We start from the raw sequence: 17,325 nt of genomic DNA on the forward strand, positions 1-17,325 counted from the left end.
CCTGTTGTCATTCATTTGGTTAGTATGCCAGACATCAGGCGTATAACAGACGAATGAATATACGGGTAACTGTGGGCTGAATGCTTGCTTTCGATGTTGGCATGCTGGGCATAATGGTTTGGTGGGTGTCCATTTGCATATCATTCACAATTGGTTAAATTGCCCTAGGTTGAAATGATTGTGTGTGTGTGTTTGTGTGGATATGCGGAGTAAACGTTTTACGAGTGGAGAGCAAAGTAACAAAATTTACCTCAGGGCGTCATTTAACGTATCAACACGGATATACGACATACATAGATGCAAATATGCATGTATTAGATCCATTTGAATCTACAAAGGAATAGGGAATAAGAGTGTGACAAAGAGAGAGAGAGGAGTGTAATTTTTCATTATGATTACATAATTGGATGTATATGTACATATATCAATCAGACATTTAGTCAACCATCAGATTCATTTGACTTTGATCCAAAGTTTGGTTAAGGTTTAGCTCTCAATGTTAGGCATGGCCAAATATGTATCACCTTAAACAGCAGTTAACAGGGAGTTTTGCAAATTACGATTATTACATCATCTCAAAGCATTTTGAAAGCCATTAAATCTTTGGCCAAAGCAATATACCTGTAGCTGAGCACCTCTGCTTGTGCCTGTGCTTGTGTGTGTGTGTGTGTGTCAGTGTTTGTGTGAGAAAGGATAACAAGTGTTTATATTGTATTTTTTCTTTTGCTCTTGTCTTGCCATATATCGGTTTTGTACTTACGAAGGATACCCTCACATTTTCACATTCGTTTTTCATGTTATTTTTATTTTTTGGTTTGCTTTTGGTTTAGATTTGTATACCATGTACCTTAAGAATTCAAATAGTATATTAGAGTCTATGAATACATTATCTCACATTAGTTGTAAGAACATCTTAAAGTTTCGTTTGGTATATACTCTTAAAGCCCGATTTCTTTGACTATATATGGGAAATCTTAATAAGAATTCGTTTCGCCATTATCCATATCCATCCAGTGCATGGTATATTGAAGTCGTCAGGATGCCTTAGTACTTAATTTTTATATATCTTTTGTTTTCCCTCTAGAATGAAAACATTGTGTACATGTGTGTGTGTGTGTGTGGAAGCTTTTACTCACTTAGGTGTGTGGGTATGTGTAGGTGTGAGTCTCTGTCTGTGTGCTAGTGCTTGTGGAATCTCATACACGCACAATAATTACTGCTAAGTAAACTCTGGCCGAGAATAGAACTTGGCTAACCAACTCTGTATATCTCTCTCGCTCTCTTCATCTCTATTGTGGTTATAAACTCTGCTCTCTCTTTCGCTCTTTCGCTCTTTGTCTCTCTATCTCGCTCTCTATCTCACCTCTCACGCTCATTCATCGGGCCACCGACTCCTTCCGCTGTGGTCCAGGAAATGGAAAGTTATTTACATCGGCTTTTGTTAGCCAAACAACAAGTCCATGGTTTATTATTCCAGTTTAGATGCAAGATGCAAGAACCCACAGCCATATCCAGTCACCACCCAACTGCCACCCTCTTGAACCGACAGTGGCACACCTCTCACCTTACCCCGCCTCAGTTTGCACGGGTTTTTGGTAGCTGAAATTAAGTATTGGCATGAAACAAACTGCAGCTCACTCTTCGCCAAGCTCGATTTTCACTTCTCGCCTATAATAAAGGTATGCATAATTCCAATCACACATCCTGGGAGAAGCCCACAAACTTTGTTCACTTGTGTTTCTGTTTTTGAGGCTCTTTCTTTGAAGTAAATTGAATTTTTGTGGAGAAGAGCAGACACATTTTGCATACAAAATTCTCTCGCAACGTTTCTAAAGTCGAAACTAGACTTGTAATTAAAGTCAATCAGTTGCCACTAATTGAGCTACTATAGGTCGCTTAAATCAGGCATTACCAGACTTTGTCGCTTTGGCGGAAATGTAAACGGAGATGCTCATTAAATGCATTAAAAGAGGAGAAACTTTTCAGCAAATTGAATATATCCTTTTGTGAGAACAACTGAATGCAGGCAGCAATATGAACAAGTCCAACCACATGTGTAAATAGATAGACCGAGAGGAGTTTTGGCGGGGGAAGGTCGTTGGCGGACTTTATTGTTGCTTTATTCAACAGACATCTGCATACATATCTACATATGTATGTATTTATATAAGTATTATTTTTCATATTCATACAACATGAAAACAAGAAAAACACTTAAAAAGTTTGAACATCAACACCCAAAAGCTTATGGGGGCCGGGGACGAGGTTGGCAATAGAAGTGGCCGGCAAGGGGAAGTTAACGCAAAGAAGAGGCAAGAGATGGCAGAATTATGGTTGCAAACAAAATAAAAATTGTGTTGGATAGGTCAAAGAGGCAACATGTGTTGTACATCTAAATGGGCGTAGAAAGGGGGGGACAAGAAAGCCCCCACTGGATTTGCAATTGAACACTACTGGACCCCCCCTTTGATCTCACGACACGCCCATGTACATATGCCCGTATATATCTATGTATATACTTTTGTGTAACTTTTTGTTCATATAACAAACTTTTTGCACACCAACAAAACAAAAAAGTGAAATAAAAAAAAAAAAAACAAAAAATTGCCAATTGCATTTGAAAATCAAAAGAACAAAATTTATTTTCACATACCCACATACAAATGTATATATGTATATGTATGTGCATATAAAAGTTGGCATAAAAAAATATATGATTCCATTTCAAATTATATACAATGTATCAATAAAACAAAGATGAGATACATATGTATGTATGTAAATATATATGGAAACATGTATACTCAAATGATTGAACTAGTTGAAATTCTGAAAGGGCGGCTTATGGCTAAACTTTTGGTACACACACACACACACACACTCACACATATGTAGCTAGACATAATTTAATGGAAACCGTGCTTAGATATACATTAAAGGGCATTTGAAACATATATTTTGACAAACTTTAGACAATAATTTATGAGATTTATTTCAAACGTTTAGTTCGGAATCAAGAGTTAAGCTTCTTAAGAACCATTTCCATATGGAATTGTACAATATGCTGGCATTATGTTGGGATTAAATCTCATCCGCTTAAGTGGTTAAAAATCTTGTATAAAGCATTAAATTTTACTCATGAACAAAACACTGGAAAACTATAAGAAATTTGACATGCGATAACATAATAGATAAAAATAAGGAAACTAACTAAATTTCGCTTAGTCAAGTGAATGAAATATATATACACATATATAGTATATAGATTGCATATCATTAATCTTCATCTTTTTTGATTTTACTCTCTCAAGATGGGCCCATTTTGCAGTTTTGCTTAGACTTGGCCTCCTTTTCAAAATATTTGCCCCTTTTTCACTTCGTTTTGATTTCGATTTTGGTGAAATATGTAAAAAAAAAAAATCAAATGATAAATGATTTTGCTCAATGGCTGTCAGCGCCATAAAGTCATTCGGTTGTATTTTCTTTTTTTTTTCAACAATTTGTGAGGGTCCTTAACAAATTATGAAGATAAAAAACACTCACACACACACACACACACACACATATGGTTAGTAGAATTCCCTTCTTTTCACTCGATCCACTTGAAGTAATGACAAGAGTCTGGGCCAAATGAATGCACTGCCGCCCTCTTCTATGTGTATGTGTGTGTGAAGGATAACGTTTGCCATATGTTGTCGGTTACTTTTCAACCAATTTACAAAGCAATGACAGTTACAACTTTAAATGGGGATCATTACTTTCTTTTCGATATCGTTTTCAGTGTCATTATTCATGTTACCCTCCATATACATGTAAGATTGTGTTAAGGATGCCATTACTCCCTCTGTGTGTGACTGTGTGTGTGTGTGTTGCATTTACAATACATTAAACAAGACAAAAAGTCATCAAAACTGTAATTGTAAGACTAGTGTAAAAGTCTTTGCCTCATCTCTTGGATTCTGTAAATTTGCTTAACATTTTGCAGGGCATTTTTCTAGTCGTTGCGGTTTATTTCTATATTGAGATGGCATATCATCATGTCATGACTTTTTTTACGTTTAACTTTTCTTGTATTTTTTTTTTTTTTGCCTTTTTCCTGGTTTTTGTTGTTGCACATTTTACTTTATTTTTGGCACTAATTTATTTACATGCGAGAACCCTTGAGTGCTCCTCGGTCGTTCATTCTGATTGATTGATGATGCTCTCGCTTTGACTCTGACTCGGCATTGGAGCTTGTGTTTTGTGTTCAACTAGAGGGCTACCGCACTACAAATCCCCCCAAACCCCCAGCGCCTTCCATTTCACAATCTTGTTGCCCCCCTTTTGTAGTCCCTGGGTTCCTTTGCTCCATTGCTGCCTGTTAGATCCTTGTATATTTGCTCTCTAATGTGCTTGCAGTGCCCAGACACAGTTTCACAATAATGACAAATGCTTTCGATATATATGGCCAATGCCACCATTCCACCGCAATTCACCACAATCCCACACCATCCCATTCACTTCCTTCCACCACTCACACAGAGAGAGAGATGTATGTATGTACACGCAGGAGACGTCTGTCCTTGCGTAGAATTTCCATAGTCCCTTGTCTTTTTATTTATTTTTTTTTTTTTTTTTTGCCTTCACTGACTTTACTTGGGGTTTTTATTATGGGTGTCCGATGTGTTCGAGCTTTTGTTGTTGTGGTTCATGTTTTATGTTTGCTTCGAGTAGTGGAAAGGGAAAGCCAACGGAGCAGGAAGGATAACACAACAACAAGAACGGCAATTACAATGAGCCTGATTACAATTTGTCTGTTTCAGTTTTAGTTTAGTTCGTCTTTTTGTTGTTGTTTTTTTTGTTTTTTTCTTTTTTTTTTTTTTTTTTTTGCTGTTTTTTGTTTGCTTGCTTGCTGGTTTTATTTGTTGCTAATTAGCGTGGAGCCCATGTCCATGTCCAATTAGCCTGTCCACACGTACATAGTTGTCCTGTCCAGAATGCGGAAAGGGAAAAAACCACCACACAGATCCCGCACACACACACACACACACAGACACAAACAATCAGTACTTAAAGTGAACATTTTCTGCTCCTTTTGTGGCCTCAATGAGGTCCTTTCCAATTTAGGCCATTTTGATCCTTTTCTGCATGATTTTCATCTTTTCTGTCGATTTAATTGTTAAGTGTGATTAATATCTTTATATACATACATACATACATACACATACACACATGTGTATGTATTTATTTCGTATCCCTGTGACATTCTTTTTTGGTGACATTTTCCTTCTCGTTTTTTGTTTTCTCGAAATTACCTCCAAAAGGTCTTACAAAACGGAAATAGCCGAAATGGAGACAGTCCTTTGAAGTGTCTGCGTTTAAGCCAAAAACAAAAAAAAACAACAAATTGTTCCACAAATCGCTAAATCTCATAAAACTTTAACTAAATCAGCAATAGTAGCAGCAGCAACAACAACAACAACAACGGCAACAACAAGTCATTTGCATTTCCAATAGGTAATATTCGCAACTGAAAAAAAAAACCAATAAATAATTAAAGGAGTAAAAAAAAAGAAAGATTATACAAAAAAAAAAAAAAAAGCAAAACAAAATAAACAAAACATTTTTTTTCTTGGAAAAAGTAAAACTACTTAGGCTAAGCTGCTAAAACGAAAAGGAAACCAAACAAAAAAACAAAAAAAAAACGACAAAACAAAAAGGGGGAAAAGTCAAAAGGTAAAAAGAAATCTTCTCATACCTTTTGTGGGTATGTCTAATCAAAAGATGTTTCAAATGAATGTAAACTGAAAGCTTTTTAAAAGTAAAAAAACAAACAAAACAAAACAAAAAACAAAGAACAAAATAAAACATTAAAGAAGGTAAAGACGAAACAAGCCAAAAAGAGAAAAAAAGATAAATCCAAAGCGCCTCACATCAAATCCGCACACACTAAATATATAAAACTTGAGTGTAACTAAAAACAAATCTAACTAAACTTAAAACAAATGTTGTGTAAAAAGTAAAAAAACCAAAATTCAAAGAAAACAAAAACAAAAGTCATCAGAACTTAACATTAACAAATGAAATGTCATATATACATACACATATTAAATAAGTTTTAAAGGCAAAAACTAAATAGCAAAAGGAATTTGTTATTAACTAAAATTTTTTCTTTTTTTGTCTTGTTTTTGCAATTGAACTGTGAAAATGTTAACAATGCAAACGCAAAGGATATGAAAAAAAAAAATGGGAGAAATTCAAAAAAAAAAAAAAAAAATTGTTGTATTTATGTTGTTGTGTTTTTTTTTTTTTAAAGTATACTTAACAAACAAAAATATGGTAAATGGATATCTATATACAAGAAAAAGCAACAAACAAACAAACAAAACAAAAAAGAATGGAAAGAGAAGGGAAAAAAATAATTGGAAGTAATGTAAATTATGCATTAAAATTATACACATTAAAACATATTTATATGTATTTACTTATTATTATTATTATTGATTATGAAAGATATAAATGTTATTGCATATACATATATACACTATATACACTATATGAACTGGGGCCTAACACCAAAGAGAAGCAAAGAACAAATCGATTTGAAAATAACCGAAAATAGAAAGCATTTTCAGCCCGTTATTTTGACATCGATATACACCGTATACATGAATATATATATATACACACGTTTTGATTTTTTTTATCTTGTTTATTCGGCCAGTTTATTATACACAAACATATACATTACAAATATATATACATATATATACATATATTTAACAGGATGTCATAGAAATGTCTAAATGGCGTAATCCACCTGCCCAAAAGTATGCCATACAAATGCAATGAAGATACCAGGCCAACTCCGAAATACACAGAAAAGCATACTATGTAAGAGAATGGAAAGAGAAGAGATGTAAAAGTACAGCATACTTTTAGGCAGGTGGATTAAGGCATTTAGCGATTTTTATGACATACCCAATATTGATTTTGATAAAAACATAAAAATTCAATGCTTATGTGCCGCCAAAAATGAAACAAATCCAAACAAAAACTTCGTATTAAAAAACCTAAAAACAAATAAAAGTTAAACAAAAAGTGCTCAAACAAAAATAATTATGGAAACGCCAAAATAAAAAAAAAACCAAAAACAAAAACAAGAATTTTATTAGCAAAAAGTAAGCTTTGTTTTATTTGCTCTGTTTAAAAACTAAACAACAAAATAACTAAAACTAAAACTATTAAACTATTAACTATGTAATTATACTTTCAAAATGCTTGCTCTTCACTTTTCACCTGGCTTCTATGTAGAATTATTGCGTTTTTCGTTTCCCCCCTCCAAAAAAAAAAAAAAAATAATAAATAAAAAACAACAAAAATCCAACGAAAAAGAAACAAACAAAAACATAACTACGTCACTATGCAACAAAAATCAACTTTGGTATTTTTTCAAATAAAATGGCAACAATTTTTCAATTTTTTTGAATCGATCTACATATATACATATTACCACCAAATGACCACAACTAACCACCGCTGGTTGGGATTACTACCGCCAACACCAGCAACAACTGTCGATGAGAAACCAACAATTGATAATGGCCAATAGATATAAATAATGACTAACAAATAGTTAACCCTCTCTTGTTGAATATACTGTTGATTTGTTAACTTCAACTAGATCAAATCGCTTAAGCAACACAGCAATTAATGATTGTAGACTATTGATTAATAATATAAATTAAAACCAAGCACAATTGCTCCCTTCTGAGTGCCGGATTACCCATATACACACACATTCATAGCAAGTTTATCGAATGCAACTGGTCCCGCCCAAAAAATTTCATTTATTCGGAAAAGTTTAATTTGAAGAATCTTTAAAAATAATCCTAATCTCAAGAATTTGTAAATATGTCAAACTTTATTCAAGTTTCGAAGGTAAAATCTCTTTTTAATGCTTTTAAATTGGAATGTCACTCATTGTAACTTTTCAAGTGAAGCAATTAATGCCAAAGAACAACACTTCATTTCGTGATGTTCCAATTAGGAATCCAAAAAAATGTATTTCTTTATTTAAAGTTAAATTGAAGATCTTGATTTTGCAGTAAAATATCAATATTGGCTTAATCCGGCACTGTCTCAAACTTCAGTAACACTGAACAATTGAGTAAGTAAGAGTATTTAATAATGCTTTTAATCAAAAGGAACAACAACACAAAACTAGATTGCATTTTTCTTCAGCTTTATGCTCATTAGTGTTGTTTTTGCTGCATAGTGTCATTTATTTATTTGCTTTATGATTGGATAATTATCTTTACACACACACATGCATAAATTTTAATAACTAAACTAAAATTATAAATGTGCTTAAATAAGAAGTAATTAAAAACAAACAAAACAAAAAAAAAAAAAGACAATTTAAATGTGTACAAAAACTAAAAACTTAAATTTTAAACAACAAATATACAAATACAACATTAAAAACAAATTCACTAACTAAAACTAAAACAACAATTGTTTGTGTCAATATTTGTTTATGTGTGGGTCTCTTCTAAGTGTTTAGCATTAACAAAAAAAAAAAAAAAAAAAAAAAAAAACTACAAAAAAGCAAACAAAGCAAAGCAAAAAAATATTTAACAAATCAAATCAGATTAAAAACAAAATACATAAATTTAAAAAACACATCCTAAACAAATCATTGATAAACATTTAAGACCACATCAACAAATTTCTTTCGTTGTTTTTCTTGTGTTTATTTTTTTTTATCCTATTTTGAATAGCTTCTTGCTTTATTTTCAATTTTATACTTTAAAAAAAAAAGCGGAACTTAAGAAACTAAAAAACACACAAAAAAAGACAAGGAAATTCCTTTTACAAAACAAATGTTAACAGTAAACAAAACAAAAAACAAAAAAAGAAACGATTGAGTTTTATTTGCAAAAAGAGTGATTTTTTGTAGTGAAAATATTTTATACACGTAAAAACTACGAATGAATTTTTTCGGTTAGAGAAGAGGGGGGATAAGTAAAACAGAAAAAGTAACAACAAAACCAAAAATGAATATAGCAAAATGTTAATTATTACGTATATATATTTTTTAAGACAAATTGTTCAAAGGAGAAAAACGGCAAGGAAAACGGCGAAAAAACCAAAATGAAAAAAAGAAATGTTTCCATTAAAACAGAGAGAAAACAAACAAACAACAACAATTTAGTATTAAACAAAAGCAAAAAAAAAAAATAAAAGGAAACCTTTACGGACAAATTAAAACAAGTAAAACAAGTTAACATTACATTATATAAGTAGTTAGTAATAATAATAAAGACAAAAACTTACACAAAATAAGCTAAAAGTCACAAAATTGAAAAACAAAAAGTATAAACGTTTATGTATACAAAATGTTTTTTTTTTTTTTATTAATGTTATTAAGTTACACACCAACACACACTTAACGAGTGCATTTTGTTAGATGTTTAACATAAAATCGAAATCAATGTAAAAAGAAAAAAAAAACGAAAAAAAAAAAAACACTGAATCGCTAAAATAAAACAAATTCTTCAAGCATAACGAATTACATAAAATTGAAAGCAAAAACAAGATGGCAAAAAAACCAATATGTGTAACAAACCTAAAATGTATTTCGAGTTACTAAAATGAACAAAACAAAAACCTAATGAAAAACAACACACATAACGAAGAAAGCAACACTTTTTTTAAACAAAATGAGGTTCACGTCTGTATTGATGTAAAATTAAGTGGGAAAACTTAAATTAAAAGCAAAGTAAAAAAAAACTATGAACTATACATAAATACATACATTGTTGTGGTAGTTACAGTGTGGGCAGATGCGAGTGGAAAAAAAAAGAAGAAAACTTACACATGAATTAATTTAAAAAGAACAAACAAAAACGAAAACAGAAACCAAAACTTGCAATAAATGTGTATACAAAAAAAAGAATGTAATGTCTTTTCTTTGAATATTTTACATTTAACCGCCTAATATTTTGCTATCGCTTTTCGATATATAATCGATTGCTAATTTTCGCAACAATTAGACGACAAAAATCGATAACAAAAAGTATCGATCTATCGGCCGGGCTATCGACGGATGTGCCAGCGCTAGGCTCGGCCATTTTGTCAAAACTCCCAACGGCATCCAGACGTAAGTTTTTCCGCTAAATATATAAATAAGCCTTAAAACATTTCGGATATTGAAAATAAAAGCATATATTTTGTGCTCAACACTGATGGTTATCACATTATTAATTAAATATGTGTTGTGATCAAGTTTCATTGAATATGATATTAATTGGCGAAAAAACAAAATCCACGTGGACTCGGTTTTAAGGTTTTTGTGGTTAGGTTGAAAATGTGCACAGTTTTCCTTAAATTTTATTTAATCCTCGTTTACTTTCTCAGGTTCCGTAACTCTGTCCACGTTAAAATGTCGGGAGGCTTAGATATATTGTCCCTTAAAGAGGATGACATTACCAAGATGTTGGTCGCCACCACCCATTTGGGTTCGGAGAACGTCAACTTCCAGATGGAGCAGTACGTCTACAAGCGCCGTACTGATGGTGTAAACATCATCAATCTAGGCAAGACCTGGGAAAAGCTGGTGCTGGCTGCTCGCGCTATTGTGGCTATTGAGAATGCCTCCGATGTAAGTTAAAGAAACTGCCAAATATTTGTATTAGCAAGAAGAGCAAGTTGAGAGAGTGAGGCGGCATGTCATACATGATGAGTTTTACACTAATCTTTCGGGTATGAAATTTAATGATTTCACTCTTTACTACTGATTTATGATGCCGAACCTAACTCCCTCAACTCAATTTTTTGAAGACTTAATGCAATTGTAGTCAAGCAAAGAACTAATTTTCAATCCTTTGTTAGGTTTTCGTCATCTCGTCGCGTCCCATTGGTCAACGTGCTGTGCTGAAGTTCGCCAAGTATACCGATACTACTCCCATTGCTGGCCGTTTCACTCCTGGTGCATTCACCAATCAGATTCAGCCCGCTTTCCGTGAGCCACGTCTCTTGGTTGTCACCGACCCCATGACCGATCACCAGCCCATTATGGAGGCCTCGTATGTCAACATTCCCGTGATTGCCTTCACCAACACGGACTCGCCTTTGCGTTACATTGACATTGCTATCCCATGCAACAACAAATCTCCCCATTCCATTGGTCTGATGTGGTGGTTGTTGGCCCGTGAGGTGCTCCGTCTGCGTGGTACCATCTCCCGCTCTATTGAATGGCCCGTTGTGGTCGATTTGTTCTTCTACCGCGATCCCGAGGAGGCTGAGAAGGAAGAGGCTGCCGCCAAGGAGCTTCTGCCAGCACCCAAGATTGAGGAGGCTGTCGATCATCCAGTTGAGGAGACAACCAACTGGGCCGATGAGGTTGCTGCCGAAAATGTTGGCGGTGTTGAAGACTGGAACGAAGATACCGTCAAGACCTCATGGGGCAGTGATGGTCAGTTCTAAATGTCTGACCAAGTAGACCAATCCGCTCAAATGTAGTGGAGGTTATCAGGCGATTACACAGCATAAATAAATGCCATCATTTATGTTTCTATAAATATTCTTGTGTACAAGTCACGTGTTTTTCGTGGGTTTGGGGTGCGCCATATAGTTGCCTCACAACTTAGAGCGAGATGGCCTATAAGCAGGCCTGAGAGGGAAATGCCTGGAGTAGTCGGGATTTCTCTCTCCACTGGATAGTTCTCACCCTACCCATTAAATAAATAACAGTAGATAAACTCAACTTGCTTTATTAAAATTTCCTTAGTACTAAGTTCGGAATTTAACACTCTTGGTAACAGTTGATTTGATACCAGAGATTTCGCCACCATAACGCTGCACCTCCTTGCGTACAGCACGAACGGCTCCCTTACGCCTAACAAGAGCCTTCCGATATTTGCCGCGATGTTTAACACGAGGATTCCGTAGCTCCCGCTTGCGATGTGGTGTGAGGCCCTTATTTTTAGCAATTTGGTATGTGATACCTCGTCGTGCATCACGCTCTTCATCATCCTCATCGTCTTTATCATCATCTTGGTCGTCGTCTTCGTCTGTAAGATGCTTCTCGGCCTTTTGGCCATCTTGCTCCGCTTCTTCCGTTTCATATTTATTCAATATTTGTAGTTTTGCCTTCCGCTCGGCAACATTTAACACTGTAAAAGCATCGCCGTCCTGAATGCGTTCCAGCAGGGCTTCCAACTGGGGTCGTATATACTCCTCGTAACGTGGATTAAGCTGCTCACGAAGCTGCTTTAACTGCACCAAACGCTTCACTACAGGATGAAATTTAACATTGACACGCTTTGCCTTTAATAGCAGGTAAAAAGACACATTGGAACAGTACGTAACGAGGACATTATGATAAAGGCTGGCGAACTGAAGAGCCGGCACCATGGGAACATTATGATTGCGTACGTAATTGAGCACAGGTGTGATCAGCTCCTGCACTTCGACAATATGCTGCTGAAAGTCGTGGGTAAGGCCCACAAACTCAGGTGAATCTTTTGAAGTAGCTGTAGTCGCTCACGCTCATTTAGTCCAGTTAGATCGGTTGTGATTCTTATGCCTAAATCATCAATATTTTCATCGTCGTCGTTCTCATCGTCGGCTTTGCTGTATTTGTTGCTAGGCACTGGCACATCATCTAGTTGAAAATCAGCCTCGCTCATCTGCTTGGCAAGGCGTAATTGTATCTTTTTGGCCTCCTCTTCTTCAGCCTTGGCCAGCTCTTCTTCCTGAACATTGTAGCTATTATAGTCGGGATCCACAAAATCAGTATTGTAGTAGGTGCTGCGTTTACTGCCCCAGTCCATGGTGTCCGGCAAGTCGCCATCATCATCCTCGGCCCCCTCAATGTCGCTGTCCCTCATCAGATCACCCACATCATCTTCATCTTCTTCGTCCTCGCTAAAGGCAAGAACCTCTTGCTTGGGATCCTGTTTGTTACGTTGCTTGCGCTCTTTGCGCAAATCCTCCAGTATTTCCCGCTCCTCATCATCATACTCCTGTTCGGATCCAGTGATCTCGTAGTCATCTCCGTCGCTATCCATTTCAAATTTTCCAATTTAAATTAGAAAATAAAATTAAATATATCAACACGTGCGGTAAACAAATTAGCGATGGGAAACTATCGTCTGCAACTATCGCAATAATCGCATGAAGAATTAAATGTAATCGACAAGATAGTATGGCAACACCAACGTTACAGTTATTTTCCAAATAACGATGCAAGCACGAGTAACTCTTCCGCCATAATTGTTAACATTAAAATCCGAAAAATGCAGGAGAATCACGAAATGGATGAAAATAATGAGGATGATTCCAGCCGTAGGATGAATGCCTTTATGAAGCGTGTCGAATCGTACGCCGCTATTCCTTCATACGCATTGGTTAGACGGCATTTATACATTATTGGTACAAAGCACATGGGGATATGTTTTATCTACGATTCTTTCCCCGATCTTTTCAGACTGATGACGTCTTTTCAGCAGACAGACCAAGAGACGCAGCTAATCTGAGCACCAAGATATTGCCCATAAAACTGTTTGACACAGGCGAAGCAAAAGAAGGAATAAAGATTATTATAACCGAGGTTAGTCCTAACACGTTTACGATCTCTGGATGATGAATTTGTGATTTGCTTTCTGTCAGATTTATACTCCCTTTCAATTCTGGTTCCGATTTGAGAACTTCATTGATGACGTTATATACAAATTAGAAGGCGATTTACAGTAAGTATTCTGGTGTCTTCGTTGATATGGAATTTATGATATTTCGAGCGTCCTTTTTTTTGCAGTGACTTTTACAATCAATCTAGCATATACTTAAAAAACTATGACAATCAAGTGCCCAACTGTTTTATTAAACCCGGTTATATTTGTGCTTGCTATTATGATGTAAACATGTCATGGCGTCGTGCTCGTATTTTGTCAGAGCCTGTGGCGGATAATGACATTGTCTCGGTTTTCTATATAGACTATGGTGCCGGAGGAGATGTCTCACGCACAAAGCTGCGTTTTCTTCCCAAAAGATTCACCGATTTGGGAGCCTTGGCTCTTCGCGGCTGCCTTTCACATATACATCCCCTCGGCCCGCATTGGCCAGAGAGCAGCCTTGCGAAATTCAGACACCATGTGCTAAACAAAGAGCTATATAGCCATGTCGTCGAAATGGATCAAGACGAGGGCATCGCTTTCATGAGAATCTCCTATAAAAGGAACATGTCACCATCGATCAATAAGCAAATGGTTGTGGCTCATCTAGCAGGTGAAAGTGAACACTATAGCAAGAGAATGATGGAATTCCACTGTGGACGACGCATTCGATATATGCGCGAGCGTTTACCAAGGTTAGTTGATTGGTCGTCCTTGATGAAAGCAACAGCTCTTCTAAAGTTTTTCCAATTTCAGTTTTGACATGCTCGAAAGTGGTTGTTATCCAATGTGGGGTGAAGATTTCGAACAGAAATTTGATGATATTATATGCGATCCAGCCTTTTATGTGAATTACCAGCCACCAAAGATAAAAAATCCATTTTTATGGCGTCTCGAAAAGGCCTTGGAATTATGGTTGGTCAAATACAAAGAGGAAGAGGAAGTCTGGAGGAAATTGTACAAAGAAGCAAATGAGAAATTGGTAAAGGAAAATGAAGAAAAAGTCCAGAAAATATTGTCGGCTTATGGAGTAGACAAAGTTAAAGATAATAAAGGGTAAGATTCTACGAAGCTAGACCAAATCTTCATAAGAGAAATCGTCTCTTTTTTCAGTTTTCTTTTTTTTTTTTTGTAAATGCCTTGAAGAGCTTTTTTTTGTTTCGTTTGTGAATGCTTTCTTTTGTTTTTCTTTATAAAAAATTAAAGAGGTTTATATTCCAGCAAATATGTATCTATTTGATCTAGAACTAAATGGAAACTTTTATTTTATTTTGACATGTATAATTTCTATGGTTACTTTATTCAACAACCCGGTCTTGGATCTCTCTCGATTGAGGTCGTCGTCTCGTATCTATTCTATCGTGGGGGCTGGGCTGCAGTTACAATAGAGATTTTTTGCTCTTTTCCTTGGGGAGGGGGAGGATTTGCAAAAAAGAAAAATTGTAGCCACCTACAACCACCCACCCATAGAGGCAGCTTGCCCGAAGGGAGATGGGGGGGACATCGACATATATGTGGAAATGTAATTCCTGATTAGTCAGCGGATTTATCGGATTTTTACTGATCGAATACTGCTCGACGCAGCTGGGCCAGATTGTAGCCCTGCGGCATTTGGCTATAACTCTGGTCTGTCTGCTCGGAGGGCAGAATAAACTCTCGATGAGCACTCTGCGGGCTATCTGCTTGCCAGAAGATGTCATCATGACTGAAATCTTCGTAACTGCTGGTAGTGGGATTTGGTCCCATGATTCCCATGCGCCTAGAAGGCTGAGCCGCAGTTATTGTCTCTGATAGGCCATTGCACGAAACACTGCGATGATTCTGAAAGCGCGCCAACGTGGAAAGGTTCAAAGAGATTTGTCGCCATAGGGCGGAGGCTCGACTACCCGTGGGCCGTGGTTGAGTCCTACATACACAATCTTCGTGATCAGTTCGCGGTGGAACAGCCAATGGTGGTTGATAAGCAGCTATTGTGGTGGACAAATGGATACCATCCTCATTCATATTGGACACGAAGCTAGTTTCTTCCTGTCGACGCAAAATGCGAGTGTCCTGGTTGCTGGCCGTCTCTGTGAACTCTGTGCTTGGAGCCAATGGAGCCGTATGCATCTCTGCGTCAGACCCTTCATCTAGTATTTCCAAATCCGGCATGGTTAATTTATGGAATTCCATCGTGGTAGAGCTGCCCCGCCGACGCTTTTGGCTCAAGTCCTGCTCCCCCTCGGAATCGGAAACTGTTATGGGGCTCGTGGGCATACTGTGGGCCATCGGCTGAGCTCCATGAAAGCTACACAATCGGGAATTTCCATAGTTCAGACGCCGAAGCAGCTTAGCCCGTTGCTGTTGAGTGCAGGATGAGTTAATAGAAGGCAGAGCCATTTGGCTACTCGTCGATGCTCTGTCCCCTCGTTCTACAACAGCGGAATTCACTCCCAATCCATCCGAAAAGAGGCCACCGGTCAAACGCCTTTGACGCCGAAGGACCTGACGCTGAAGATTATGCTTAGATTGGGCATTGCCATAGCTAATCCTTTTGGCTGCTCTCTCGCGCCGCTCGATGGCTTCTCGCCGAGCATCGGCCACCGCCTGCATCTTAGCCGTCATTCGAAGTTCAGTGCGCAAGAAACTGCCGGCTCCAGTCTCAGCTAGCTCAGCATTGCGTCGCGATATCTCCTGACCCAGCTCCTTGGCACGTGCCAATGCCTCTAGCCGTTGATTATACTTTTTTCTTTCAAGATTCGGACTACTCACCGTTAAATGCTGGAGGCGTCGGCGTGTCGCATTTTTCAATTGTATCTGTCCAGCGTTTGAAGAGTTTGAACTTGCGCCGCAGCCATTGCTACTGCCACTACCCGATGGGCTTGCCGATGTCATAGCCGTCTCTTTGATTTCCTCGATTTCGCGAAATAATCGCTTCAAACGCACCTGCCGCATCTTGAGCTCAATGGTCCGATCGTTGAACTCCTGAATGCGTTCATATTCCTCACGCAGACGCTGCAATTGACCGTTCTTCTTGCTGTTGTTAAACATTCGGCGGAAATATGGCGTCGACCTGATCTGATAAGACATATTTGGGGCCGGGTCGCTTGGCTATGTAGTTTTGGAGGATCAGCAGAGGAATACGTTTCTACGTTTTGGTTACACACAATAATTTAGATATGTTTCTTTTTGTCGTTTTTTTTGCGTGCACTTGAGAATTTAGTAGTGTCCTAAAATTTTTTGGTGAAATGTACAATGAAAATTATTTTTCAGGTGTATGGGTTTAAGTTTTTTTTATCACTAAATTAAATGGAAAATAAAATTAGAAGACATGTTCCGTTGACGAAAAAGGTTTGGCCTGCTGAGAGAAGAATTATTTTCTTTAAATCTAACAACGCCCGTAGTCATCAATTATTGTTGGTTTTTGTAATTTCTAAAATAACCCGCCATACATGGAGTTGCCAGAAAGTTGAAACTTTTAACAACATGTCAATTGAGGGGGACAAACGAAAGTTGATAATTGCAATATTAAATAGACTTATAATTATAATTTATTTTTTTGAGCCCAATCAGCAATTGAAACAAACAGTTTATTATATTTCCAAACATATTCATCTGAATTGCTTCAAATTTTCAGAAAATATACTTAAATATATACACATCCTTAAAGTCAAATTGACGTATCCTT

General features: G+C 36.7%; 5 protein-coding genes across 6 annotated transcripts in view; 3 read left to right on the plus strand and 2 right to left on the minus strand.

Moving 5' to 3' along the window:
* Nmdar2 (NMDA receptor 2) overlaps positions 1-7,160 on the plus strand; it is a 36,282-nt gene extending 29,122 nt beyond the window's left edge. Inside the window, 1 exon segment of the mRNA XM_068285123.1 lies at positions 5,304-7,160. Within this exon segment, the coding sequence (XP_068141224.1) occupies positions 5,304-5,346 (43 nt within the window). The 3' untranslated portion in view covers positions 5,347-7,160.
* A 2,912-nt stretch (positions 7,161-10,072) lies between these two features.
* Positions 10,073-11,564, plus strand: sta (stubarista 40S ribosomal protein SA). The gene is made up of 3 exons (XM_068284991.1): positions 10,073-10,144; positions 10,402-10,645; positions 10,876-11,564. The coding sequence occupies exons 2-3, from the start codon at positions 10,427-10,429 to the stop codon at positions 11,467-11,469; spliced, it is 813 nt and encodes a 270-aa protein (XP_068141092.1). The 5' UTR covers positions 10,073-10,144; positions 10,402-10,426; the 3' UTR covers positions 11,470-11,564.
* A 176-nt stretch (positions 11,565-11,740) lies between these two features.
* Sas10 (UTP3 small subunit processome component Sas10) lies at positions 11,741-13,152 on the minus strand. Its single transcript, XM_068284989.1, is given in 2 exon segments — positions 11,741-12,512; positions 12,515-13,152. Coding segments are annotated over 2 exon segments (1,278 nt in total). The 5' UTR covers positions 13,056-13,152; the 3' UTR covers positions 11,741-11,775.
* A 58-nt stretch (positions 13,153-13,210) lies between these two features.
* On the plus strand, positions 13,211-14,729 carry LOC137573142 (tudor domain-containing protein 5). Its single transcript, XM_068284990.1, has 5 exons — positions 13,211-13,394; positions 13,475-13,597; positions 13,657-13,736; positions 13,802-14,353; positions 14,415-14,729. The coding sequence occupies exons 1-5, from the start codon at positions 13,284-13,286 to the stop codon at positions 14,716-14,718; spliced, it is 1,170 nt and encodes a 389-aa protein (XP_068141091.1). The 5' UTR covers positions 13,211-13,283; the 3' UTR covers positions 14,719-14,729.
* LOC137573140 (uncharacterized) lies at positions 14,438-16,959 on the minus strand. 2 transcript variants are annotated; one of them, XR_011031830.1, is made up of 2 exons: positions 16,410-16,503; positions 14,438-14,603 (listed from the first exon to the last, which is right to left on the minus strand). XR_011031830.1 is itself a non-coding variant. In XM_068284988.1 (2 exons), the coding sequence occupies exons 1-2, from the start codon at positions 16,725-16,727 to the stop codon at positions 15,216-15,218; spliced, it is 1,446 nt and encodes a 481-aa protein (XP_068141089.1). In that variant the 5' UTR covers positions 16,728-16,959; the 3' UTR covers positions 14,894-15,215. The 2 variants fall into 2 exon arrangements, 1 of the variants encoding a protein (XP_068141089.1); XM_068284988.1 differs by lacking the exon at positions 14,438-14,603 and adding an exon at positions 14,894-16,343 and having other exon boundaries at positions 16,410-16,959.
* Between the last annotated feature and the right edge of the window lie 366 nt (positions 16,960-17,325).

Source organism: Drosophila tropicalis, unplaced genomic scaffold (genome assembly GCF_018151085.1).
Source record: "Drosophila tropicalis isolate 14030-0801.00 unplaced genomic scaffold, ASM1815108v1 contig_4, whole genome shotgun sequence".
NCBI classification, from domain to species: Eukaryota; Metazoa; Arthropoda; class Insecta; order Diptera; family Drosophilidae; genus Drosophila; species Drosophila tropicalis.